We start from the raw sequence: 25,297 nt of genomic DNA, 5'->3' as shown, positions 1-25,297 counted from the left end.
AAAAAAACGCGTCTTTCAAGAACGACTGTATGGGTTGCAGATGGTGCTGAACTCGCTATTGCGGAAGTGATGTGATCATTGCAGACGGGCGTTGAAGGCATAAAAAAGGGTTGAGCGAAAGTCAATCAAGTCGGCTTTTTTTGGTGGTGGGGTCGGTCGGCTCTTACGGCGGTGCTGTGTCTTCCCTTTCTAGGACACGTTATTTGCACAAAGTCGGTATCCGCTCTCCCCCTAAATAAGAGCTTAGAGCCGAATTAATATCAAAGCCGGTGACGACCTGGGAATCCTCGGTGTTATATAATTTTGTCTTTTTGGCGCCTTTCCTTTGGTAGTAAGTATGTATTACTCAAATCTCCCAGGCAGAACCTAGAAATGGGATATCCCCCTTCACGTCCTAACTGTTCGTGTCATAATATACTGGCTAGTCATCATTATCATGAGTACCACCGTAAATGCCGCCGCTGCCGTCTTCGACGCTGACTTGAGCGCCTTCCTCCAAAACGAGATTATGTGTCGCGGTTGGGAGGGACTCGCAACAGGCCTCCCCTACGAGGAGAGCACGGCGACATGGTGGGACACACACGGCTTAGAATGCAATGCCACGGGAGTAGCTTCGAGGCTGGCCCCTCAGCTCATCGAGTTCCTGAAGCAAGCCCGAACCGTCCGGCCTGATCTGCATGACCAAGTCATCGGCACTAATTTCTTCTACTACTTGTCCGGCATGTCGTGGCCAGGGTCCATTTTCCCCGACTGGATCAGGACTGTCTTCGACCCCGAGGAGCCGGACGCAGACCGCTACGGTATCCTGTACCATGCCACTTCGCTGATGAGCCACCCGGTCGGCCTCATGTTCGTCGCCTTTGCAATATCCATCCGCCTGAAGCTGAGCTAATATCGTGTGTTCGCTTTCCTTAATCCAGCTTTGACCAACACACCTTGAAGGGCCGGCGCGTGCAGTCTTTGACTATTGATGACACCATTGTGGAACCGAGTCAGCGTCCTTGGGTACCTTTGCAAGACATCTTTGCCGCGTATTTGGACATGAACGACCTCGGCAAGATCGCCGTCGAGGATCCCGCGGCCGCGAACCTGGAGTACATATTCCGGAATCGCGACGCCGTCATTGCCGGGACTTGGAAGCCGAAGGGCTGGCCTTACCAAAGACCATGGCTCTTGAAACCTCACAGCCAGGCCATCTTGGATCGAAGTGTTACAGCTCTTGGGAACTTACTCGATGCTATCGAGAAACGGATGCCTCCTCCAACAAGGACCGCCGAGCTTGTAGGAGAGGGGCCGCGCCCGGGTACTCCTGAGGACGAAGGAGTTATTGTGGGTATGACGTCCGTTGCCGAAAAGCTCGTCTCGACGAACCAAGCCTCGGAAAACAGCTTCCTTGTCAAATTCCTCCGCCAAGCGGACGGCCTTCTCGCTTCCGCCCGTCCAGAGCTCCTCTTTGTCGCCCCCGGTCTGCGCATACCGAATCATGACGATGTAGCAATGAAGCAGCCGTTCGAGGGGTGGATGACGAGCAACAGTACCCTCCGATTCTCCTCTTCCGCGGCGAGCTCAGCGATAGCACGGCCGCACTCACCACCTTCCCGGGCGGGACATGGAACCCGTTCGCGGCCCCGTACCAGGCGCGGATGAAGCCGTCGTTCCCGAGCGGTCTCTAGATCTCGGAGCACAAGAAGGACAACCCGAACTACGACGATTCGTGTCGGCTCTTGTTGCCTGACCCGGTCCTGGCCGGCCGGACCCAGCACCACGCCAAGTCGACGGACGGGTTCCTGCTAGAGCAGCCGCCGGGCGTCGAGTGTGAGGGCCTGGCCGCGGGCCTGTACCAGAGGAGCTGCAACGTCTTCGAGGGGCGGCACGAGGTCGAGCTCTTCCGCGTCTTGGAGCACTGGGTCCGGCGGGTCGAGGACGGGACGTGGACGGTGGACGGGCGGGGCGTCCAGGGCGGGATGGAGAAGTGGGCCGAGGCGGACGAGAGCGAGGCCGTGGCCGAGAAGTACCGGCTGCCGTATACATGGTGATGGACTGATCTTACGTCGACTCGCGCCTGGGAAATAGGTAAGAACTAGAGGAGCATGGTGCATATATACGTTTCACTTCAGCTCAGTTATTTACGCATGGTCTTTATATCTAATACGATAAAATACGATAATTTAATAATAAAATACCCCCTTATATGAATAAATCATATATCATCTCCGTGCTCTGTCTTTGCAGTGATTGCTGATAGGACCGCTGCCCGTTACCCCTCATCCATCGAAATGCTCCTCAATATTCGCTATGACTGAGATAGTTGGTTCTGTTTCTTGATTAATTCCTCAGGTACTGATTCAAACCCTATGAATTTCACTGGAATTGAAACTCTTCAGAACAGGCCCTTCCGACTTGGCCTACATGGTAGATCAGATACCATTAGAACCTGACAACCTGCTGCTAAAGACGCTGGTCACGCACCTCTATTAAGAAGAGACCCTATCTGACTAGTGGATCGGAAGCCATGAATTCGATTGGGGAAACCCTGATATAAGTTGTCGACGACCCCGAGGATGCACGCAAGTTTCGGACTCCTTGTCCTCGAACCATGGATATCCCCGGACTACCGGATCAGCTGCTGTTTATTTCGACGGCGAATCACAAGCAGTAAGGACTATGAGGCCTTGTCCTATACATGGGGGGTAGACAAGGCCATCGCCCCTATTCTTATCGGCGGGCAGGTCCATCACATTGGCTACAACCTATTCCGCGCCTTACAGTCGCTTCGCCTGCCGAATAAAAAACGCTTCCTATGGATAGACGCTCTTTGTATCAATCAGACAAGCAAAGAAGAACGTGCTGATCAGGTATCAAGGATGGAGAAAATCTACGCTGGAGCCAGACAGGCCGTCGTTTGGCTTGGTGAAGGTGTCGAAATACCCAACGTTTCCACCGACGCTGCTATGGATTACTTAGTTACAATCTCCAAAAGTAAAGGTGAGATTGAATCAAGAATCGGCAACGGTGTTGCTTGGAAAGAAGAGTATTATACCAAGCTAGCAGGCCTCTTTGGCTCGATCGATACACGGCCTGATGGATGGAAAATTCTTGGAGGCATCAGTTTTCTGTTCACCAGAGATTGGTAGGGAAGGGTTTGGACGTTGCAAGAAGTTGTTTTAGCCGATCGGGTCGTGATGAAGATGGGTCGAAAAGAGATATGTTGGACATGTTTCGAGGACATCTCGAAGCTCTGCACTGTGTATACCGTGCATACTCGCCAGGACACCTTGCCGAGTGAGCTTCGGCAACAAATGCACTATCGTCTCCCACAGCTACTCGTGCAAGCTAATATTGTGAGAAAGATCCGGGACAAAAGATGGTCTCGTACCACAATACCATTATCACTGATGATCGAGTACACCATCCGTCGAAAGGCCACCGATCCTCGGGACAAGGTCTACGGCGGCCTTGGTCTGATAACCAGTGGCATCACAGTCCCCGTCAACTACAACCACTCTGTCGCACAAGTCTATACGAAGGCCATGAGATCGGTGTTGCACTATTTTGGGGACCTTCGAGTTTACACCTTCTGGACTCGACCAAGGAAAACCCTCCAGAAATGCCATCGTGGGTGCCTAATCTACAGATGTTGACGGACGACGGACTCCGAGGGATATGCTACATTCGCGGTGCATCCCCAGAGGACAAGGTTGACTCCTCCGCGGTTGGGCTTCTTTTTGGTGCAGCTGTAAAGCACCACGGGAAGCTTGTGAAAGCGCAGATGGAGTTTTCCCTTGACGAATCGTTACTCACGCTCAAGGGCATTCGTATAGACAGGGTCTGCGCAGTTGGCCGTCAAGCCCCCAAAAAACCCGAAGACGGAGCCCTGGAGACCGGTTCTAGATGAGTGGAGAGCCATGTTGGACCAGACCATACCCGGCTGCATGGAGAGTGAAACGGGGAAGGATGCTTTCTGGCGAACGGTGAATCTGGACTGCAGGATTATCCACTACCATCCCGGATTGACGTTGAACAACAACCCGCGAGACAGGAGGCGTAGGCTGAATAGGCCTGACAGCCTGGTCCCCCCACGAGATGCGGCAGCCACAAAGCGTCTGATCGATGCCATGGAAAAGCAAATCGAATATGGCGAAACTGCACTGAGTGGTCGAAGGTTCTTTGTGACCGAGCAGGGACACATGGGTATAGGCCCTCCTACCTTGAAGACGGGCGACGAGGTCTGTGTCCTCCTCGGTGGCGAAGTTCCGTTTGTCCTGAGGCCGGTGGGAGAAAGAGGGACTTTCAAACTAGTTGGGCAATGGTAAGAGATCCCCCTTTCCCCCCTTTTGTCGTGAAAATCTGGAGTGATTTGTTAACTTTACAGCTATACCCATGGTTTCATGGATGGCGAGGCTGTACAAGGTGAACGTGGAAACGAATTTGCCAAGTTTGTCCTTGAATAGGGAGAGTAGGATATACATGCTGTTTTACCTTCCTTCACCTAACAGACCTAAGCCGCTGGAGTCGTGAAGCAGTCAACTCGACCGAGTGCACAATGGTAGGGTACGGTGCTGAGCACCGTTTTAGTCCGTTTCGCTTTAGTTTTATAGGCATAGTTCGTGCGGCAGTGCTGGGTCTTCTTCCGTTTCTGGGACACTTTGTTGCACAAGGTCTCTCTCCCCAGACAAGAGCTTAAAGAGCCAAACTAGCACTAGGGTCGGTGAAGACCTAGGAACTCCCGGTGTTATATGTTTTACGTTCTTTGTCGTCTTTTTTTGGTAGGCGCCGTAATACTAGAAACGAATCACGATGTATCTGAGGGCCATGACAAAGTGGTGATGCAGCTTGCCCGTTGCTATGGTGGGGCAGCAGCTCAATTGGGGCCAATCCGATTGAGGTGTACGGGTATCTTAGCGCCCAATGATTGGCTGGTGCCCGGGGATGCACTACGAAAATATTTCTTAGCTAGAGAGCGAGCTTCATGGCAATCTTTAGGCGAGACGAAGGAAGCAGCTATTCTGTCCCTTTATCATTCTCATTACCCGTTTGACCCCATTCATCACCCACCCCCCTCCATCTTTTCCGGCCGAATACCTAATCCTCTTGGTTTCGGGTGCCATTGGTCTTGCCGTCTTCCAACATGTCGGCCGCTTTCCGAACCCTCACGCCCTTCCTGCGCGCATCCCGCCTTCTCTCCGAACCGGCAGCTCTGCCAATCCGTTACAGTCCATAAAATCCCAGAATGTCTGTGCCGCCCTCAACATCTACCGCTCGTACGCCGCCGCCTTTGAGCGAAACAAGCCTCACGTAAACATCGGTACCATCGGTCACGTCGATCATGGAAAGACTACGCTCTCTGCCGCCATCACCAAGCGACAGGCCGAGAAGGGTATGGCCAACTACCTCGAGTATGGCGCCATTGACAAGGCTCCCGAGGAGCGAAAGCGAGGTATCACCATCTCTACTGCCCACATCGAGTACGCCACCGAAGCCCGCCACTACTCTCACGTCGACTGTCCCGGTCACGCCGATTACATCAAGAACATGATTACCGGTGCTGCCAACATGGACGGTGCCATCATTGTCGTGGCCGCTTCCGATGGACAGATGCCCCAGACCCGAGAGCACTTGCTGCTCGCCCGCCAGGTCGGTGTCCAGAAGATTGTCGTCTTTGTGAACAAGGTCGATGCCATTGAGGACCCCGAGATGTTGGAGCTCGTCGAGATGGAGATGCGTGAGCTGCTGAGCCACTACGGCTTCGAGGGTGACGAGACCCCCGTCATCATGGGTTCCGCCCTGATGGCCATGGAAGGCAAGCGACCCGAGATTGGTGTGCAGAAGATCGATGAGCTTCTCGAGGCCGTCGACACGTGGATTCCCACACCCGAGCGTAATCTGGACAAGCCTTTCTTGATGTCTGTTGAGGATGTCTTCTCCATTTCTGGCCGTGGAACCGTCGCCTCGGGCCGTGTTGAGCGAGGTACCCTCAAGAAGGACTCCGAAGTTGAGCTTGTCGGCAAGGGTGGTGAGGTCATCAAGACCAAGGTTACCGATATCGAGACCTTCAAGAAGTCCTGCGACGAGTCTCGCGCTGGTGACAACTCCGGTCTTCTCCTCCGTGGTATCCGCCGCGAAGATGTCCGCCGTGGTATGGTCATTGTCAAGCCCGGCAGCGTCAAGGCCCACACCCAGTTCATGATCTCTCTCTACGTTCTGACCAAGGACGAGGGTGGCCGTCACACTGGTTTCCACGAAACTACCGCCCCCAGATGTTCTTGCGTACTGCCGATGAGTCTTGTGCGCTCTTCCTTCCTGACGACTGCGAGGACAAGAGCCGCATGATCATGCCCGGTGACAACGTCGAGATGGTGGCCCATCTGCACAACCCCATTGCCATCGAGGCTGGTCAGCGTGTCAACGTCCGTGAGGGTGGCCGCACCGTTGCCACTGGTATCATTACCCGAATCATCAAGTAAATCAAAAGAGATCTGCTGGTGTCACGAATTTACCTATACCTAATCTGTACGAGGGATGAAGCGAGCAAACTCGGTGGGCTTGCTACGACGGCGGGCATGGGGGGCAAGGAGTTTATTGAGATGATGTGTATATGGAAATGACATGTATAAATGTACAACACCCACCGTTGATTTTGAGATGGATTCTCGTGTACATTTGGCTCCAAGAAGCTTAGACATCATGTCATCTCCCCTCTGTTCTTGTCTACGACTTTTCTCTTGTACTTTAGTCTGCAATGAGGAAAGCCTGACAGAGACCATACAAAAAGCAATGAAACAAATCCCAATTAACACAACCACAACAGGTGTCACTCGTATTCCGGAAGTGCGACAACAAGGCTGTCATGGGCAGGCCTAGCCGCGGTCTATCATGATTTTGTGAACGTTGACGAAGTGGCACATTGTACGCACCCAGTCTCGGCAACGGTTTTCAGCGAGGGATAGGGTCCGCCAATCTCGCGTGTGTTACACCCATCAACGTTACGCCTTTACCGAAAGGTTGAATCACCATTACCACTATACACAAGCTGTGGTGACAGTAAGTGATAGCAAGTGTTCGCTTGTGTGTGTACGCTAGGACTCCTTTTAGTCAATGCGTCCGTCTCTCGCTTTCCACGGAATTAACCCAGAGCAAGTAAGAACTACGATACTTTTTCTTCTCTCTGCATTATTACCATCCTGGTGCTATTCCATTGTCTCCTCTTCTTCTTTCGTCTTCGTTGTTGAGAGCCTTCTCGGCTCGGTAGAAGGGAGAGTAGAACGACATAGTTTCTGGCCTAGATACTCGCACGGCATACGGCGTGCTTTCTCGGGCCCATGGCGCCCCTTCAGATCAGGAGTCAAGTCGAGGACATCGACGAGGCGGGTTCGGCCCCTCCGGCGGCCTCCGAGACCTCGATGTTGAGGCACGACTTGATCGACTATGCGAAGCTGTCTGGGTTTACTTCGGTCTGTGAAGAGTACGTAGTATCGAAACGCCCCATGTGAAAGGCATATACGTCTCTTGCTCGAATAATTTACTCCCCCTTTTCTATGGGGGTATCGTGAATCGTATCCCTCACCCTTCTTGGGACCATATAGGGCTTTATGGAGCTCTTATCCCCCTCCCCAAACAAGAAAGTCCTAGAAGATGAAAAGGCCGTCCGCTAACACCCCGGGAAATCAGGTACAAGGCACTAGGCGAAGACTTCTGTGCCTGGTCAGACCGTCCAAATCAGTTGCAAGTCGGAGGATCGCCCATGGCTATGGACGCCGAGTTCCTTGAGCCTTTGTGTCCAGAGTGGCGGCCAGTACATACCCTCCTCGTGCTTGCGGTGGTGTTCTGCTTTCTCATGGGGATTGCGCAATCCTCGTCCTCTTTGTCTTCTTCAACGAACCGTACATTGAAATGGTGCCGGGGCTGTTGTCGGAGAAGGAGGCCCCAGAGTACCAACCCTATGGATCATGAGGCAAAGGGCGGTCTTCAGGGGCAAGTGGCAGAGTGGGAAGGAATGACAGTTGTTGGCACGAAGCCGTTCATGGGACCTGGAAAGGAACGACGGGCTGGTTCAATCTGTTCCGGTGGCATAATCTGGCACATGCCAACCTAATCAAGTTCGCTCATTTTCAACCCGATTCAGCAGAATTCAGATAAACGGAAAGTTCCGCATGAGGATTCCCAGAATCTAGAAACCCTTGGGCGATAGCAGCAGATACGGTCCTTCCGAGGCGTAGAGTCAAATTAAGGAGGGGGAAAAGCAAAAAGACCAAGCACATGCACTGGTTGGTGGTGGCCTTCTTGCATTACATGAAGTCGGCGTCTAATAATGAGACTCGTGATTATGAACACTGTTTTGATTTTGACCTGTCGAGGAATTGCTACACCAATTTTTTATCTGTGTACCTAGCAGAACGAGAGGCGGTCCAAGGAAGGAACCAGGAACATTGACGAATTGCGTACCCCAGGTTTGCGTTTGTTTCCATGTTCTCAACCCTTGTCCTGGAGTTTACTGTAGCTTGGAAGGCGTTCCCCACGGACCCCTTGGAGCTTGAGCATTGAATTGGTCGATGGCAAGCTCGGCTGTAACAGCATCGTCGACTTCGTCTCTTTTCCCCCCTCCTTTTCCCCGGTTCCAAATCACCAAACACTCATCAATACCATCGTAATAGATATACAACACCATATTTGGTCACCGGCAAGAGGCTTTTAATGAGAATCTTCCTTCAACATGGAACTGTTCGATGACTGGCAGTGCGGCTCGTGCGACAAGTCCTTCCGGACCTGGCGGGCGCGGGACCAGCACGTCACCTCGACAGGGCACCGGGACCCCCAAATTCGAGTGCGACACCTGCTCCCGCACCTTCGGTTCCGAGACGGCGCGGTTCCAGCACATGTCCAACCTGGAGCACTTCGAGTTCGGGTGCCGCCGCTGCAGCTGGACCTGGCCGACCGAGGAGCAGCTGACCGAGCACGAGCACGACGACCACAACTACTGCAAAGAGTGCGACAGGACGTTCATGAGCCGTAACAGCTTAACCCAGGTCAGTCAGTCCCCAGTCAGCCCTTATGTGGCTGTTATGTAGTTAGCAAGGGTGATCTGAAAAGGATTTGACATGATTAACCCAAACCCATCATCTACCCGGACTACAGCACCTCCGCTCCAGCCGCCACCAGGGCCAGAACATCAAGTGCCCCTTCTGCAAGAACTGCTTCGCCACGGCCACGGGCCTGACGCACCACCTCGAGACCGGGGCCTGCTCTGTGGCCACCGGCCTGAACCGCGACACGCTGTACAAGTTCGTGCGCAGCAAAGATACCGGCGGCGTCTTCACCAAGAATCTGCTCGAGTACCGCGGCTCAAGCCACTACGAGGCCAACGAGCGCTCTACAACGCCTACAGCGGCAGCTACCAGTGCTACCTCTGTCACCGGCCCTTCAACTCGCTGCGGGGGCTGAATCAGCACCTGAACTCTCCGACCCGTAAGTACTTGCTTGTTTGTCTTTTTCTTTCCTGCAAGTAGTTGTAGTTAGCTCAGCCCGGCGGCCGCGGGGCCACATGCCGGAGTGTAGGCGCAAGGGGAAGTAATGCGCGCGCGCGCCAGAGAGAGAAAGGATAGAAAAAAGAGACGAGATGCGTAGATGATATGTGACTAGTGCCACAAACGCCGGCTACAGATCAGCAATCCCTATATCATTGCCCCAAGAGCGGTGGCTGCGGGAAAGAGTTCAAGTCGCTCGCGGCCATCATCAACCACCTCGAGAGCGAGACTTGTGGCTTCACCCGCTTCGAGAACGTGCAGCGTGGAATCCAGAGCGTTGTGAGCGGGGACCGGCTGATCATGTTCTAAAGCTGGTACTGGTATTTCTTGAAGGGGACAGCGGATTGTATTGTTATGATAAGTGTACGATAGGGGGCTCGGTAACTCCTTTCATTCACTGTCAGTCAGGCATAGTTATGGATTGGACGCTATGTGACTGAGCTGGGTTTGGCAGAATGGCATAAGAATTGGATGATTTGATAATACCAAAAGAGCGCGAGACAAGTGCTGTCACCCCTACCTAGCACGATTAATTAGGATGGCTTCGAAGCAGGCACTTTGACATATGGCTGGCAACTTGAAGCCGGATGGGAATTGGCCAAGACATAGATGAGTCCATGGCCACTGTCACAGTTGTGATGAGCGGGATATTTTGGGTTAAACATTCTCATCAATCTCTCCCAGGAAGGAACGATAACGAAGCCTAAGCAAAGTGCCTCCTGGCATGGCCGACGCCCGGTCTTTCACAGATGTCATTCCCACCAAGCGCGGCTCGAGACTCGAGAGAAAATCGTATGATCGTAGGATGTCATCAAAAATCCATATGCATTGTCGTGGTGTACTAGCTTGACTCTATCGCAGTCTTGGCTATGCCTGTCCACGAAGCCCAACAACCTCTCCAATGTTTGAAGGGTGAATGCACCAGGGGAAACCGTAGAGCCCTTTTTATTCCCCTTGCGAGATCATAAACCGACCAACTCCATATCCGCGAACGTTGTTCGTATCGTAGATGACTAGATGCAAGAGAGACGATGGAATGGGACGAGTAAAGACATGTTGGTCTTTGTTGGCAGTTTAACGGTGCTGTCCAGTATGTTAGTATTCCGGTGTGTTCTTTCTACCTCCATCGTACAGCGAAGGGCAATGCGCGGTGGTGTTTCGCAGCTCGACTCAATTCGTACCTTGACAAAGCCAATGTCGGCAGCCTTCTCACGGAAGCACTGACGGCAGATGTTGAGGCCGTACTTGCGGATCAGACCAGCCTTGTGGGTGCAGACACGGCTATAGTGAAGAAAGATATGTTAGTACAGGTTCCCTTCACGGCCATGACAGCATTCCCTCATCGTCCAATCCGTTCTTGGATTTTTGACATGACCCTCCTCCCTCTAACGACAGGAAACGTACCAGGCACGGGCGCCCTTGCCGTAGGTGCGGGGACGAGAGTTCCAGACGGTTTCGTGAGACATGATGGCGGTTTGATGATGATGCAGCTGGTCACGTAGACTGAGCTTGCTCTGGGCGGAATGTGCGGTTGCAGGTTGGCGAGGTGTCTGGCGTTGGGCGGCGGTCGTCGATTGTAGATCGGAGTGGAAAGTCGAAATGTTCGCGCAAATGGCCTTTTTTTGCAAAATTGGGTTGTGGGAAGCCACCAAACCAAGAGTCTGGGTCAGTGCTTTCGCGGCATGGGGCTAGTGTGGGTGGGCTGTGGCTGGAATCAAGTGAGCAGGTACGTTCCTATGGCTGTGCAAGATTACGACCTTATCTTATCAACGACAACCCCCCACCCCCAAGTTTGTTTGGTTGAATTGAATGCTGGTCGTCAATTGGAGCAACGCCACCTGCCTGGGCCGGGTCGTCATCCATTGGGAGCTTTGGAGCTTGGGCCTAGCAAGTTGACAGCTTGCCTCCGGACGGTCAGCCATCATTCAATGCATGTCCATTTCTCAGCATTTGTAACAGAGCCGGCTCTTTTCTATATCCTCCTACAGAACCCCGCGCCTTATAAGACGTGGTTTTTCTTCATCTTGACCGCGGTTTCCTAGATCAATTTCTTTTACATAACAATTATCTGGCCCTTTTGTGACCTTTGCATCAAAATGGTCCTCCTCAAGAGCCTCGTGCTCTCCGGCCTCGCTGCCGCCGTAGCAGCCAAGTCCGCTGTCCTTGACCTCGTTCCCGACAACTTCGACAAGGTCGTGCTGAAGTCGGGCAAGCCCACACTGGTCGAGTTCTTCGCCCCCTGGTGCGGCCACTGCAAGAACCTCGCTCCCGTCTACGAAGAGCTGGCTGGTGTCTTTGCCGCCTCCAAGGATGTCCAGATCGCTAAGGTCGACGCCGATGCCGAGAAGTCCCTTGGCAAGCGATTCGGTGTTCAGGGTTTCCCGACTCTCAAGTTCTTTGACGGAAAGAGCGACAAGCCCGAGGACTACAATGGTGGACGTGATTTGGATAGCTTGACCAAGTTCATCACCGACAAGACCGGTGTCAAGGCCAAGAGAAAGTTGGAGATGCCCAGCCAAGTCAACATGTTGACGGATAAGACTTTCAAGGAGATCATTGGCAGTGACAAGAACGTCCTTGTTGCTTTCACTGCTCCCTGGTGTGGTCGTATGTGTAGCCTATTTCCTGAATTTCCCCTTGGCCGGTATGCTAACTACGTTGATAGACTGCAAGAGCTTGGCTCCTACCTGGGAAACGCTGGCTGAGGACTTCATCCTCGAGACCAACGTTGTCGTTGCCAAGGTGGATGCCGAGGCTGAGAACAGCAAGGCTACCGCTTCGGAGCAGGGCGTTACTTCGTACCCGACTATCAAGTTCTTCCCCGCCGGCTCCAAGGATGGTGAGGCCTACAACGGTGGCCGAACCGAAGCCGACCTTGTCGCTTTCCTCAACGAGAAGACCGGCACGCACCGTGTTGCCGGCGGCGGGCTTGACGCTACCGCTGGTACCATCGGTCTCATGAACGAAATTGCCATGAAGTTCGCTGCTGGCGGAGCTGCGCTGGCTGACCTGAGCGAGGAGGCCAAGAAGGCCGCCGCTGGCTTCTCCGAGGGTGCTCAGTCCAAGTACGCCCAGTACTACGTCCGCGTCTTCGACAAGCTGTCTCAGAGCGACTCCTACGTCGCCAAGGAGCTTGCCCGCCTGGATGGTATCCTCAAGAAGGGAGGTCTGGCCCCGGCCAAGGTGGATGAGCTCCAGAGCAAGACCAACGTCCTGCGCCAGTTCCTCAAGGATATGGCCGACAAGGTCACTGGTGAGAAGGACGAGCTGTAAACAAGGGTTGGAACACTAATGAAGTGGCCGAACACCCTTCTGACGATACGATGATGACGAGAAATGCATTAGGCATGATGCCTATTCTTGACACAAAGCCAATACAATAAAATGATATCCAGATTTATAGCACACTCTAAGCGCACAAAACAATCGTCCGTGGACTAAACTCCCCAACGCCCCATTGGTCGCCCGCCTCCCTGTAGTGTATACCCTTAATCAGGTCCGTTAAGATGATTGTATTGAGTTGTTCATGGTTTTGATGAGGCCGAATCGCTTGCTTGATTGGCCTTTAAAGCGGATTCGAGGTTATCTAATCTTCGTGACATCTCGTCCACTATAATGACACGCATCAGAATCCATAATTGCAGCTATCGTCTGGTTGGGCAGGTGGGGAGTGCATACTCTTTGCGAATATCTCGCTGGAAACACCGGCGAACTTATTGGAGAGGGAGTTGAGCAGCTCTTCGACTACGGCAGTCAATTCATCGGAAGGCTATCAAATAGTTGTGTTGTAAGTAGCTGACCCCCTAATACGGACTTGTATACGTCGTGCACCTACCGTTTCTTCTTTGTTGTTGTTGTTGTTGTTCGCAGCGTTGGTCTCGAGCTTCTTGGACGACATCTTCGCGCAAACGCAGGGCGGGTATCTTGGACAAGTTAAACGAACGTAGGTCTTTCTTCTCCTTCTGCTTCTCCGGTTGTACGGTGTTTGCCTGCTTCGTAGGCGGTGGCGTTTCGTTTCGTGGGTGGTTTGCCCAGGTGCAGGGACTACGTAAGAGGAGAGAGTGCACAATTGATTAAGGAATAACCAAGGCGCGAACGGGATGCTGTAATCTGTACTGCAGGTATGCGCGTACTTGCTCTTAAAACCCCTGCTGTTCAGTGGTAGCCGCTGCGAGACCCCTGAAGACTGGGGTGGGTCGGGGGCTGTTTTAGCTCGGGCAAGTGCACCGACGAGCCGGTGACTTCATTTAACTACTGAGCTGTTGGCTGTTGCTGCAGGTAGGTAATAGGCATCATTAATAAACTTCAGGGTACACCACGCGGCTCAACCACTCTATTAGGTATTACATATCTTTGAAGTACATACACGTCTTGATATTTAAGAGATATTGCATTGCTGTCTAAAAGGCCGGCTGTTGCGGCTATAGACCCTCTGACTCAGGTACCTCCTTTATTCCTTCTTGCTTAAGAAGCTACGATGCCCACCATCCGGTGATCCTCCTACTTCCTCCCCCTCCCCGTGTGGCCATGCCTCCTCCGCAAGACAATGCCCGCGTTGTCTTCCTCATCATCCTCCTCTTCTGGGTTGCGACGAGCCCCGACAACGGCCCGGGCTTCGTCGCCGCGCCCTCCCTGACCCGCGCCCGGCTCGCGCGCCAGCGCCATGCGCACGGCGTCCTGAACACGACGGACTGGGGCGCCTTCGCCCCCCACCTTCACCTCGACGACCCCCCGCCGCCGCCCCCCCCCGATCTCGAAAACGACGAAAACAACAACAACATCACGATCCCTGCCGGGTACCTCAACCTGACGGGCTTCCGCAAGGAGGACGGGCTGGCGTGGGACGACCTGGGCCGGTTCAAGAGCCGCTGCGAGGCGTGGAGCCGCAACGCCGTCGGCGACCCGGACGCCCAGGCGCCCGTGTGGCAGAATGTCTCGGGGGTGGTCAAGGGGCCCTGGGTCCGGCGGAACGCCTCGGTGTACCGGGACCATTCGAGCTACAACCTGACGGCCATGATGCCCAACATCGAGTGGGTGGGTCGGGGTGCTGACTGGCTCCGCAACGCCACGGGCAGCGAGGGGACGATGATGCTGCGGATCGAAGACGAGGAGGAAGCGGGCACAGAGCCGGAAAACCTGCATTCGGTAGGAGGACTTATGCCTGCCGAGGTGATTGCGCGCGAAGTCTCCGCCACGGTCACGATAGACGACGACGAGGGCACGGGCGCCAGCTTCGACATGCGACTGCATGGTGTCCACTGGCCGCGGCAAGGGGCATTGCTCCTGACGACGACCAGCGAGAAGTTTGCAGGCATCTTCGGCCTGCCTCAGCTGACGACGCGGCAGGACTTCTACGAATCCAGCAAATCTCTACTCAACAGGACTCTGGACGAAGTGTTGCGAAGGAAAGAAAAGCGCACGTTCAGCGATCCCATTAACCCTTGGGCCGCTAGCATCGACTCTCCCGGGGAAGGCTGGACGCCGGCGCCTCACTGTGAGTATGTGGTGTACATACAGATTCATCCGCCAGATAAAGACATTCTGCGAGTTGAACCCACACTCAATGGCCCCGAAAACGTGGCGAAGGCGATCGAAGATCTAGAATATGAGCTTCGCTCTCCCCGAGGAGCACCCCAGCAGCGTCACCCAAAGCTCCAGATGTCTGCTGTCGTCTATTCTCCGGATTGCGCCTTCTTTCTCGAGACGAGGGGCCCTCCGGAGTTCCCGCCAGCTGATGGGCTGCACCTTATTGGCTGGAAGCAGGAGTTCTGGCTACATAGCGTGAGGACCTGGCTATTGGGCTTCGCTTTGGTCATCTTTTGCCAGGTTCAGCTGCTCAAGATGCAGATCAAAGAGACTTCGACACCATCTACCCTTGGTCGTGTTAGTTTCTACACCGCAAGCATCATGCTACTAGCTGACGGCATCACCTTTCTTGGGTCGTCAGCTTGGAGTCTGTCGGCGTCGACCACGATGCTACCATCGTTGGTCGTCACAGTTGCATCGTTCTTAGCAATGATCGTATCCGTCGCTTTTCTTGTTGAGATATTCAAGGTTCAAGAACCCGAATGGAGAAGGCAGGAAAGAGAGAGGCAGCGCGCATCTGCCGCAAATACACCGAGGCCCCCTGAGACGCCTGTGAATACCTCCACAACTACACCGCCTAACGCAAATGCAGACGCTGTCTCGAATACTATTTTATCCACTACCGCTCGGCGCGCAAACCCAAGGCCGCCATCGCCACCTATCATTATCCCGTCCGATCAGGACATTGATGCCGAGATTGAAGAGGTCACAGGAAATAACACAACGGTTGCTGGGCTACCTGCTCCTTCAACGGCTGCGAACCCTCCTGCTACGCCACCAGCAGGCCCGACAGTAAGTACCATTTTTGGCCGATTCATCCTGATCGGTATAGGAATTCTGTTCCTGTCACTTGCCGCGATCACTTGGCGGCCGCATATTCGCACTACCTACTTTAACCTACTGGCCTTCACCTACCTCTCCCTCTGGGTTCCCCAGATCTGCCGCAACATCTACCGCAACTGCCGGCGCGCCTTCTCGTGGCGCTTCGTCGTGGGCCAGAGCATGCTGCGGCTGCTGCCCATCTCCTACTTCTACACGGCCCAGGACAACTTCGCGTTCGCGGAGCCCGACTGGACCGCCTTCACCGTCCTCGCCGGCTGGCTCTGGGTCCAGATCTGGGTCCTCGTGGGCCAGAACGTGCTGGGCCCTCGGTTCGGGCTGCCCAAGAACTGGATGCCCGAGGCCTGGGAGTACCATCCCATCCTGCGCGAGGACAATGTCGAGAGCGGCGGCCTGCCGATCGGGCTCGTCTCGGTGTCGGCCCCCGGAGCCCCTCGTTGGAGCGGACGAAGAGCGGCGATGGGAACAGCGGCAGTGGTGGTGCGAGTGCGGGCGGGAAACATACGACGAAGATCCATGTTATCGACTGCGCCATCTGTCGCGAGGTGCTCGAGGTCCCCGTCGTCAAGGCGGGCGAGGCGGATCCAGCGGCTGTGGGCGGCGTGGCGGGCGTCTTCGCCAGGAGGGTCTACATGGTCACGCCGTGCCGGCACATCTTCCATTCGGAATGCCTCGAGGGCTGGATGCGGTTCCGGCTGCAGTGTCCCATCTGTCGCGAGGAGTTGCCGCCGCTGTAGATAGATACAGTAGATGTCAATTTTGCCGGGGCGGACGGCCTTGTTTACATAAGATAACGTGTTGCTTTACTTAGCTAGCGGAAATGGGATTATGAATTGTATTCACGTTTGGATACTTCGTGATTGTGTACTGTCTTGTCGATTCAGATACGCTCCTTCTTGAAGTTACCAGGCAAGGGCAAAAAATGCTTAAGATCGTATTTCGCGTGGTTTTCGACAATTAAAACAAGTCAAGTTGTCCATGGAAGCAAAGATGGCCATCCAGGATGTTTGAGGCGACGCAAGCAAATTTGTACAAAAAGGTTCGACTAACATTTTATCACGACGTGGTAATATGATGCTCAATGAATCTCGAGAAGACTCCAAGGCCTTGCAAAAGCAAAACAAGAATTGGGTGCGGCAGGAGGCACTTGAAAATTCTACTTTGTGATACAGATATTCCCTTCCAGTACCACTCGATTCTCCCAATTTCGAGTTATTTCAGCGAGTCAAGTTGGCGGCAACAGCATGAAAGAAAACAGGTAAAGATGTGACAACATGTCAGACTCATTAAACGTGTAGCAGGGCATCGTAACCCAGACCGTGGACTTCTTCTTCGCGGCTGAGGACGAACCTCAGCGAGCAATGGAAAAGAGAAAAAGAAAACGCCTGTCAGACGTCCACCACCACCCACCCCGGCCGCGCGCCCGAAGGCAGACCGCAACGAATCGGGGTTGAGATCATCAAATACTCTCTATACAGCTTGCTTCGTGAAAAGACAAGCCGCCATCCTTGCGGACAGTGCGAAAGTGGGAGCGGCCGCGAACGACCACCTTGAGAAAAAGGCTTCACTCTTGAGTGGCAGGGATTGGTCTCATCAACCAGGGTCGGATCTGTAGCTGTTTTGGAGAAAAACAGAGATTGGGACGAACACTATAGAAATGATTCTTTAGAGTATTGTCGACATGAAGAAGAAAAGAGAAAAGCAAATCGAAAGAGAGGGAGGGAGAGCAGATATTTATACAGCTGGAAAGGGCCTGGGTGGGTCCCAGAGGCCCTCGGGATCAGCCAATCCTAGCCATTCAATTTTCTAGTGGGGGGTTGGCCCTCAAGGTGCCTAAGGAAAAACTGAGTTTTACTGCAGGTACCCGTTATCAGGGCACTTGCTTGACACGGCACCTGCCTTACACCTAACCTACAGTGACACTTCAGGTTGCTCCTGGAATTTCTTGATATTGATTTGGTAATTGTGAGGTACGTTTAACGTGGCTGATTTCAACCTTCCTACCTCCTTGTAATAATTATTTGCCATATGAACCTACAACTCTCTTCCTTACCTGTGATTGTGAGTTGTGCAAATATACTCCGTACGGACGAACCAGTCAAACTTGCCCTCTCTCCTGGGCGTTCACTCCTTCGGGAAACTTTTCACATCAGCTACATTTCGGTAGTGCTCATCGTGTGCAGAATCTTCTCGCTTACTCCATAACTATGGCAGGTTTTACCTAGTCGCCATAAGCCAGGTTCTGGTATAATAACGTAATGGAACCTGTTCTACCTCGGCACTCGAGTCTAGTTGGCATACAAGTGGTCCATTCGGAAGATCCATCCGGAGGATCCATCCAGCAGCAGCTTGATTATCACAAGGCTGTCTATACTTTGGTGGGCAAACTTTTTTCTTCGATTCTACCTCGAATTGGAGCTGGGCCAGTACAGCAGTAGAGCAAAAACAGCCAATCGTCACCTCTGGACACATTATAACAACCAGCATCGTCAGCTTCCTTCGCTGTTCAGAAACAACGAAGACACCCTGCTAGGTGCTCATACTTGACGCCTTACGAGCGTAGTAGTAATAAGTCAGAACAAGTCAGGCTCTCGTGTCAGGTTCATAAGGGCAAGATGATGCGGACAACCCGCCCGCTCACCTCGACGGGGACAGCATGTGGTTCCTCCCGGCATATTTGCCCATCCGAGGGCCCCGTAGACACCACCTCCACTCCCTTACGTAGATAGTAGTATGCTTCGGCTTCCCCACCACCTCTCAGACTCGATTGCCGGTGGCTACTTGCGGCGGTGATGTTTGAATTCATGGAGTGTGGAGATACAGATAGACAGCTGCAGCCACCAAGGGTAGATTGAGTTGGTACAGCCGCCGCCGTTTTCGGTCATCGTACACGTTGGGAGTCTAATGGTTGATTTCCGCTATGAGAAGTTTCTCGTACGGTTTGATCGACGTGACTGTGAGGCCAGTCGCCGAGAAGTCATCACCTGGGTTACAGATGCTATGATTTTCTGCGTTCTCCAAAACCAGCGGCATTATCTGATCTCCACCTGTCCATACCGACAACTGCTACGAGTAGGTTTTCTTTTCAGCATCCGCCATCTCAACCGATATCAGATGTTCAGAACGTCTTCATGTTAAGTGGTTTGGTTGACTGGAACCGTCTGTGGTGCCTCCCGCTAGTACACACCATATCTCTCTGCGGGATGCTTTCCTCTCATGCTTAATAATTCAGTAAATTGATGTAGACAGGTCATATATCATCATTGCAGTAGCTCATGTACTAGGTATAAGTTTACGCCATACACCATAACGGAAACAAAAAAGACAAAATGTGCCCAAAGTGTCATACCAGTTTTCCGTACCCTCGTTGCTCCTATTTCCTGTCAGCCAACCCCTTGGCCGGCTTCCACTCGTGGTGGTGCTGCCCCTTGGCCGTGCCGCCCACGGGGTCGTCCTGGCGGTCGTACATGTGCTGGCCGAAGTAGTCGAGCTGGGCCTCCATGAACTGCGTGGGCAGCGCCGTCGAGGTCTCGTACTTGTAGTACTCGAGGCACTGGCCCATGCTGGGCGCGAAGCCGTCGGCCTCAAGCGTCTGGAGGACGACGCTCTTGAGCGCCGGGTAGTGCTGCGTCAGCTCACGCGCGACCTCGGGGTTGCCCAGCACGTCGTCGACGTCGTGGTCGGGCCGCGCGTACGCCCGGTCCAGCACGATGTCGGTGATGTGCTCGGCCTGGATGATACAGCCGCCGCGCCAGAGCTGCAGCACGTGGCGGTAGTCGAGCTTCCAGCCCTGCTGCTTGTCCTTGGCCCGGATCACGTCCAGCCCCTGCGCGAAGCACGTCAGGAAGCAGAAGTACGTCGCCATGTGCAGCTGCTCGAGGAACTTGGGCTTCGACTCCACCGACAGCTTCTTCGGCTCGACGCCGCCGCCCGCCGACTTCTGGTTCTTCTGCCGTCGGCCCAGGTCCGCGGACGTGCAGCGGAACAGGTGGGCCGCGAGGATCGAGGCCGCCGGCACGTGCAGCGCGACGGCTTGCTCGCACGTCCAGATGCCGGTGCCCTCCTCCTCGTCGACGTCCTGGACGACCTTGTCGCGCACCGAGTCGAGCACGTACTTGCCGTCCTTGCCCTTGGCGGCCTCGATGTCGACGCCGATGGCGACGAGGAAGCAGCCCGAGAGCGGGCCCTCGGCGTTCCACTTCTTGAAGACGTCGCGGATCTCGTCGGGCGAGAGCCCGAGGCCGCGGGACATCATCAGCCACGCCTCGGCCAGCACCGACATCATGCCCTGCTCGATGCCGTTGTGGACCATCTTGACGTAGTGGCCGCTGCCGCCGGGGCCGACGGGCGCGACGCAGGGGCGTCCCTGCCGGTCCTTGGCTGCCACCTTCTTGAAGAAGGGCATCATCTGCTTGAGCCCCTCGGGCTTGCCGCCGGGCGACATCGAAGGGCCCGCGCGGGCGGCCTGGTAGCCGCCCGAGACGCCGCAACCGATGTAGTGGACGCCCTGGGGCTCGAGGTCCTTCTGCCGCCGCTCCGTGTTGGTCCAGTGCTCATTGCCGCAGTCGACGATGATGTCGCCCTTCTTGAGGTAGGGTTTCAGGCCCTCGACGCACTTGTCCGCGGGTCCACCATGCGGCGTGCTGAAGACGAAGACCTTGGGCTCGCCTTTGGTCTCGATCGCCTTGCAGACGGCTTCGTAGCTCTTCTCCCGCACTACCATCTTGTCCATCTTGATGTCCTTGGCTTGTTTTGCCAGCGCGTCCATGTTGCTCTCGCCTGGTTGATTGGTACTGTTTAGCATCAATGGAGATCCCCCTTTTTCTTGCCTACATCTATGGCGAAAGGAAGGGACTTACTTGGGTCAAAGAAATGCACCTCGGCGCCATGTTCGGCGTACAATAGTGACATCATTGCGCCCATGCTCCCTACTCCGAGCATCCCCAGCTATTGTGACGGTGGTAAGCATGGTTTCTCACAAGACCGACGAAGTTCGAGTACCTACTTTCTTCACGTCCAACCCTAAAGTGTTACCTACCATGATGACGGGATTTCTGTGTTCGCCTTCGGTCTAGAATTATATGAAGTCTTGTGTAAGAAATAACGAATTTCTTCAGCGCTTAGTTTATAGCTAGTTGGTGAGTGTAAGGGGACGGCGCAGTACTGGTAATGGATCAATTACAACGTCAATAGGTAAAACTAATAGCATCTATGGAAAATGCTCTACAGATCATAGAGAACCGAGCCTTATATTCTTTCGAACTCATCATAACGACTTGCCTACCTGTTTTTGGGTTGGCTGTTACGTATGAGTGCTGGCAGTGGGCGGCAGTGACGGAGCAGTCTAGACTCTTTGACGTCAGGAGGGTCCTCTAGCTGTGCACAGCTCAGACTACCCACCCTTTCTTATTATTCCCGATGGAGGGTTTCCCCTAAGACGAGCTTCGCATCAATTGAGTTTGACCGGATTTAACAATCATATTTATAAATCGCATTGGCAAGATGGACCTCACTACTGGACAATTCGGTCCTTTCGAGTTTCGGAACAGGAATTCCTGGGCTTCCGGCTTCTAGATAGTACGACATTGGAGCGCACCCCGCTTGTGTAGCGGCTGACGTTGGTGTGCCACCACCGTTAGTCCGAATCTCACAGAGGCTATTACTGCAGGTAACACAGGTGGTCGGTCAAGAACAGCTCACAAAGAGGACCCTACTGTAGAAAATATGACCACCTGGCCGACGACCGTAGGAAATGTATGCCCATCTCCTAGTCAGAGCAGATCATGCCAAAAGCATGAGGGTGGTGGCATTGCCGGAGAAGATTGATGTTGGCATTCGAGCGGCTTCCGGGCGGTCTTCGTACTAAATTTATCCTGACGGCATCGTGACTTTCGCTGACGTGGAAACGATCACGGCAGCGTGGGGGCGAGGAACACGGTGGACTTGTCGGATGAAAGAAGCCAAGACAGGCGCCGGGACGGCAACCAGGGGCCAGTTGACGGAGGCGGTCATGAGTCTGCCTTCTTGGCCTTCCGGGCATTGTAAGGGCTGAGCCGCTTGTGGACGGTGCTTGTTCAATTGCGGTTTGTAGGACAGCTCGTCGGTCTGCACAAAGCATACGGAATCGGTGCATCCTGTGGCACATGCCCGTAAGAGAGGTTCTGGTGAGTGATTAGTTCTGGCGGCTGCTTGACACGAGATGATGTGTTTGCAGTTCCAAAGGGTGGCTTCGACCCAGGCATATGTAAGTTGCATGCTTACCACTAATTTCATTGACGTCCCGCTCTCACATCATCATCCGCCTACGCCATTTCAACGCCATTCCACCAAGCTTTCTTAACCGAAGAGCCAAGTGCCGGTGGACCGCAGGATCATCCAATGAGGGTATACACCACACTTCCAAAAGAGTGTATAGCTCAGGAGGCGCCGATTAATTAGATGCAGATCTGCACACGCGCGCCTTGCCCAAACTGGCTTTACATCGCGAAATCGGGCGGGATGACGACCGTTTTGCTTAGCAGAGAACCGAAAGGGAAAGCGCGCGTTATTCGCTTCCCGTGGCGCCTTTTCGACCGTGGCGCCTTCCGTCGAAAAGGCGCTTGGGGTACAGAAGCCACGCCGGCAGTCAGGCAATCTGCCTAGTCACCTTATCTTCTTTCCCAATTGGCACGCCGCACAAGTGACTGGAAAGGCCAAGTCATGATGTGATCGTGATTGCAGGTATGATCGCGTGTCCGGGCCGAATCGCGAAGGAAACAATCGTATTAATGTCGATCTTCATCCTGCCCAGCCGCTATACTGGGACATATGTATTTGAGGATAACAAATATGACTTTCAGTAAGCACGCGCAAGGAAATTGTTGTGTGGCGTGCTTCTCGCAGCACACATCGTCCTTATCCACACCACCACCACATCCTCAGAACACATAACAATGTGATGGTGGCGGTTTAGAGTTTCTTGGCCACATTCTGCACATTCAGCCCATCTCTCGTCCCAACCCGAAAATGCCATCCCAAGGCTTCCACAGTATCGTTCTGCCCCGTCCGTGCTAATCTCCAAAAGCACCCAATGACTTGGTTCGGTCCATGCGGCCTCAGCTCTGTCGATCAACAGTTCCCGTCGTGCTAGGTGGCTTTAGACTCGAACTATACCTGCACCTTAGCCATCTTAATCGTGAAAATATGCAGCTCAAGTCTGCGTGGGTGTCATTATCGACATGAAGCTGAAAACCACATAGCCTTGGCTCATGAACTCATGAGATCATCTGGCGGCACGGCCAATCTCCTAGTCTCGGTGGTCCGGCTTGACCTGTCAAAATTGTTGTCGCTCGCTACGTGTCGTGTCGTGCTGCCCATGTTCGCTGTGGGTTGTCTCAAATCTATAAGAGAACGTGCTTCCTGTCGATCAAACTACATCATTTCCCTCAGTACAGCCATTCTGACTCTTAAAACCCGTTCCTCTCCCCTCCTCATATCCTATCCCGTGCAAATCACCAACAATGGGTGCGAAACATTTCCTCCGCGCATGTGCGCTGGCTACCTTTGGCGCCGTCGCCCTCTCCAAGCCTGTCGACACCCACAGGAGAGCTGCTTACGCTGAAGCACAGAAGCTGGCTGACCCTTCGTATGGACCCGTTCCGGGCGAGTCTCCTATATTCAACACCTACTGGGGCAAGGCACCGACGTGGCCTGGAAACCTGACAGATGCCGTCATGCCTACGAAGAAGGGTCCTCCTGGGGTCGACGACCAGGTCTGGCAGAACCTGTTAGCGGCCGAGTGGATCATCTTCAGCTTTTACCAACAGGCCGTTGAAATGTTCAACGAGTCGTCCTTCATCGCGGCCGGCATGCCCAACACCACTTACAGACGCGTTCAGGAGATTCGGAATAACGAGGCCGGCCATCTCCGCATATTCCAGAACCAGATCTCCGAGACTTCAGTAAAGCCGGGAGCTTGCAAATACAATTTCCCCTTACAACGACCCCGTCTCCTTCCTTGCGTTGGGCACGGTCTTGGAGATCTCCAGCATGGCTTTCCTCACGGGTCTTGTGCAGCAAGTCAAGCTCGACAATGCGAAGGGCGCCATGTTGGCCATCGCCGAGACGGAGACGCGCCACGAGGTCTGGCAATTGATGGACATCTGGAAGGTGAACCCCCTGGGCGGCCCGTCGGACACGGTCTTCCCCTACGCCAACGAGGTCCTTGGCAGCACGGGCAACCTCGTGGTACCCGGCAGCTGCCCCAAGAGAACCCCGAGTACCCCACGCCGAACCAGCACTTGCCTGCGCTCGGCGCCAGCAAGAACACGACGTCGTTGGCCCCTGGCTCGACCATCGACCTCGCCTTCACCGACTCCAAGAACCAACCCAAGTTCGTGAAAGGCAAGCAGTACTACGCCGTCTTCTTCCACGGCCAGGCCAACGAGACCGTCCCCATCGACACTTGCGACTGGCCCAAGAAGAGCATCAGTGTCCAGATCCCCGCTAAGTTCGAGGAAAAGGGTGTCATTGCTGCCGTCCTCGCTGATACGCCTGGCGCCCCCACCAAGGAGACTATTGTGGCCGGGCCGGGTATCATCCTTGAGCAGCCCGAACCTCTCGGTGTCAAGCTGCTGTAATCGAGTTCACCCTGTTTCTTGATAGGGGATATTATCACTCATTTCTCATGAGCATTATGCGGAGTTGCACCATATAGAGTTGTACTATACACCCTAGAGATCACAATCCTTAATGTTTGAATGAAATTATATCAATTAGCACATAATCATCGATGCTCGTCATCTGTGACACGTCGGTTGACTAATTTTGGTAAACTTGGTATCTAGAGCCCCAGCGGTGATCGTTCCGTTCCTCTCCTTGAATTTCGTGGCGAAAGCTTGCTTGGAATCATGGTGCTCCCAGTTCGTTATTTACCCAAGGGCCAAGCGGAATTCTCGGCGGGAATGCTCGGAGAGCATGGACTCCAACATCTCGATTTCACCACCCGATATTTAACAAAAAGTCGATGAGAAGTGAGACCTGGTGTAAAAGTCTGTTCCCGAATCTAAGATTAGCCAAGGACGATTTCTGGGTTTCACTGTGAAGAGGGAAAAAAGCAGTTTTAAGCTTTGCGCCACGCGCCCGTGGTTTTACGAGAGCGTAAAGTACGTAGGAGGTAGGCAGTCCCCGCCAGGCCCATTCTACCGGGGGGAGATTATCGATACTTGCATGTTATGAGAATGTTTCTCGGTTGGGTTCCGGTGTTTGGTTTTGTGGCGTCTCCAGTTTTTGCTCATTTTGTCCAAATGTCGCTCCTTTGAGATCTCAGCCACTCCAACTCTCCTGGAGGTCCAACCTCCTTTCCTAGATTT

General features: G+C 53.8%; 11 protein-coding genes across 11 annotated transcripts; 8 read left to right on the top strand and 3 right to left on the bottom strand.

Moving 5' to 3' along the window:
- Positions 1–436: 436 nt before the first annotated feature.
- PG994_014292 (uncharacterized protein) lies at positions 437–1,647 on the top strand (the record flags this gene model as incomplete). Its single annotated transcript, XM_066865701.1, has 2 exons — positions 437–849; positions 921–1,647. The coding sequence occupies 2 exons, from the start codon at positions 437–439 to the stop codon at positions 1,645–1,647; spliced, it is 1,140 nt and encodes a 379-aa protein (XP_066708830.1).
- Positions 1,648–2,864: 1,217 nt separating this feature from the next.
- Positions 2,865–3,895, top strand: PG994_014291 (uncharacterized protein; the record flags this gene model as incomplete). Its single annotated transcript, XM_066865700.1, has 2 exons — positions 2,865–3,130; positions 3,517–3,895. 2 exons carry the CDS (start codon positions 2,865–2,867, stop codon positions 3,893–3,895), a joined length of 645 nt encoding a protein of 214 aa, XP_066708829.1.
- A 10-nt stretch (positions 3,896–3,905) lies between these two features.
- PG994_014290 (heterokaryon incompatibility protein-domain-containing protein) lies at positions 3,906–4,451 on the top strand (the record flags this gene model as incomplete). Its single annotated transcript, XM_066865699.1, has 2 exons — positions 3,906–4,309; positions 4,373–4,451. The coding sequence occupies 2 exons, from the start codon at positions 3,906–3,908 to the stop codon at positions 4,449–4,451; spliced, it is 483 nt and encodes a 160-aa protein (XP_066708828.1).
- A 518-nt stretch (positions 4,452–4,969) lies between these two features.
- PG994_014289 (translation elongation factor Tu) lies at positions 4,970–6,464 on the top strand (the record flags this gene model as incomplete). The annotated part of the gene is made up of 3 exons (XM_066865698.1): positions 4,970–5,008; positions 5,215–6,198; positions 6,258–6,464. The coding sequence occupies 3 exons, from the start codon at positions 4,970–4,972 to the stop codon at positions 6,462–6,464; spliced, it is 1,230 nt and encodes a 409-aa protein (XP_066708827.1).
- Positions 6,465–8,723: 2,259 nt separating this feature from the next.
- On the top strand, positions 8,724–9,830 carry PG994_014288 (uncharacterized protein; the record flags this gene model as incomplete). Its single annotated transcript, XM_066865697.1, has 3 exons — positions 8,724–9,023; positions 9,133–9,394; positions 9,637–9,830. The coding sequence occupies 3 exons, from the start codon at positions 8,724–8,726 to the stop codon at positions 9,828–9,830; spliced, it is 756 nt and encodes a 251-aa protein (XP_066708826.1).
- Positions 9,831–10,420: 590 nt separating this feature from the next.
- On the bottom strand, positions 10,421–11,045 carry PG994_014287 (40S ribosomal protein uS14). The gene is made up of 3 exons (XM_066865696.1): positions 10,926–11,045; positions 10,703–10,802; positions 10,421–10,604 (listed from the first exon to the last, which is right to left on the bottom strand). The coding sequence occupies exons 1-3, from the start codon at positions 10,985–10,987 to the stop codon at positions 10,596–10,598; spliced, it is 171 nt and encodes a 56-aa protein (XP_066708825.1). The 5' UTR covers positions 10,988–11,045; the 3' UTR covers positions 10,421–10,595.
- Positions 11,046–11,617: 572 nt separating this feature from the next.
- Positions 11,618–12,794, top strand: PG994_014286 (protein disulfide-isomerase erp38 protein; the record flags this gene model as incomplete). Its single annotated transcript, XM_066865695.1, has 2 exons — positions 11,618–12,128; positions 12,187–12,794. 2 exons carry the CDS (start codon positions 11,618–11,620, stop codon positions 12,792–12,794), a joined length of 1,119 nt encoding a protein of 372 aa, XP_066708824.1.
- A 251-nt stretch (positions 12,795–13,045) lies between these two features.
- Positions 13,046–13,419, bottom strand: PG994_014285 (uncharacterized protein; the record flags this gene model as incomplete). Its single annotated transcript, XM_066865694.1, has 3 exons — positions 13,046–13,131; positions 13,200–13,290; positions 13,357–13,419. The coding sequence occupies 3 exons, from the start codon at positions 13,417–13,419 to the stop codon at positions 13,046–13,048; spliced, it is 240 nt and encodes a 79-aa protein (XP_066708823.1).
- Positions 13,420–14,048: 629 nt separating this feature from the next.
- On the top strand, positions 14,049–16,684 carry PG994_014284 (ring finger ubiquitin ligase; the record flags this gene model as incomplete). Its single annotated transcript, XM_066865693.1, has 2 exons — positions 14,049–16,363; positions 16,417–16,684. The coding sequence occupies 2 exons, from the start codon at positions 14,049–14,051 to the stop codon at positions 16,682–16,684; spliced, it is 2,583 nt and encodes an 860-aa protein (XP_066708822.1).
- Positions 16,685–19,320: 2,636 nt separating this feature from the next.
- Positions 19,321–20,870, bottom strand: PG994_014283 (6-phosphogluconate dehydrogenase (decarboxylating); the record flags this gene model as incomplete). The annotated part of the gene is made up of 2 exons (XM_066865692.1): positions 19,321–20,726; positions 20,807–20,870. 2 exons carry the CDS (start codon positions 20,868–20,870, stop codon positions 19,321–19,323), a joined length of 1,470 nt encoding a protein of 489 aa, XP_066708821.1.
- Positions 20,871–23,446: 2,576 nt separating this feature from the next.
- Positions 23,447–24,565, top strand: PG994_014282 (uncharacterized protein; the record flags this gene model as incomplete). Its single annotated transcript, XM_066865691.1, has 1 exon — positions 23,447–24,565. The coding sequence occupies one exon, from the start codon at positions 23,447–23,449 to the stop codon at positions 24,563–24,565; it is 1,119 nt and encodes a 372-aa protein (XP_066708820.1).
- Positions 24,566–25,297: the final 732 nt, after the last annotated feature.

This window comes from Apiospora phragmitis (assembly GCF_038363925.1).
Source record: "Apiospora phragmitis strain CBS 135458 chromosome Unknown utg000013l:1.0-2965645.0:1.0-2969333.0, whole genome shotgun sequence".
Classification (NCBI taxonomy): Eukaryota; Fungi; Ascomycota; class Sordariomycetes; order Amphisphaeriales; family Apiosporaceae; genus Apiospora; species Apiospora phragmitis.
Note: the sequence above shows the minus strand (reverse complement) of the source record. Positions and strands in the feature narration are given on the sequence as shown.

Bases quoted from the DNA above. Each gene is read 5' to 3' on its own strand.
- PG994_014287 (XM_066865696.1), bottom strand. From the start codon at position 10,987: ATGTCTCACGAAACCGTCTGGAACTCTCGTCCCCGCACCTACGGCAAG. The intron at 10,803-10,925 runs GTACGTTTCCTG...TCTTCACTATAG, and splicing joins GGCAAGGGCGCCCGTGCCTG to CCGTGTCTGCACCCACAAGG.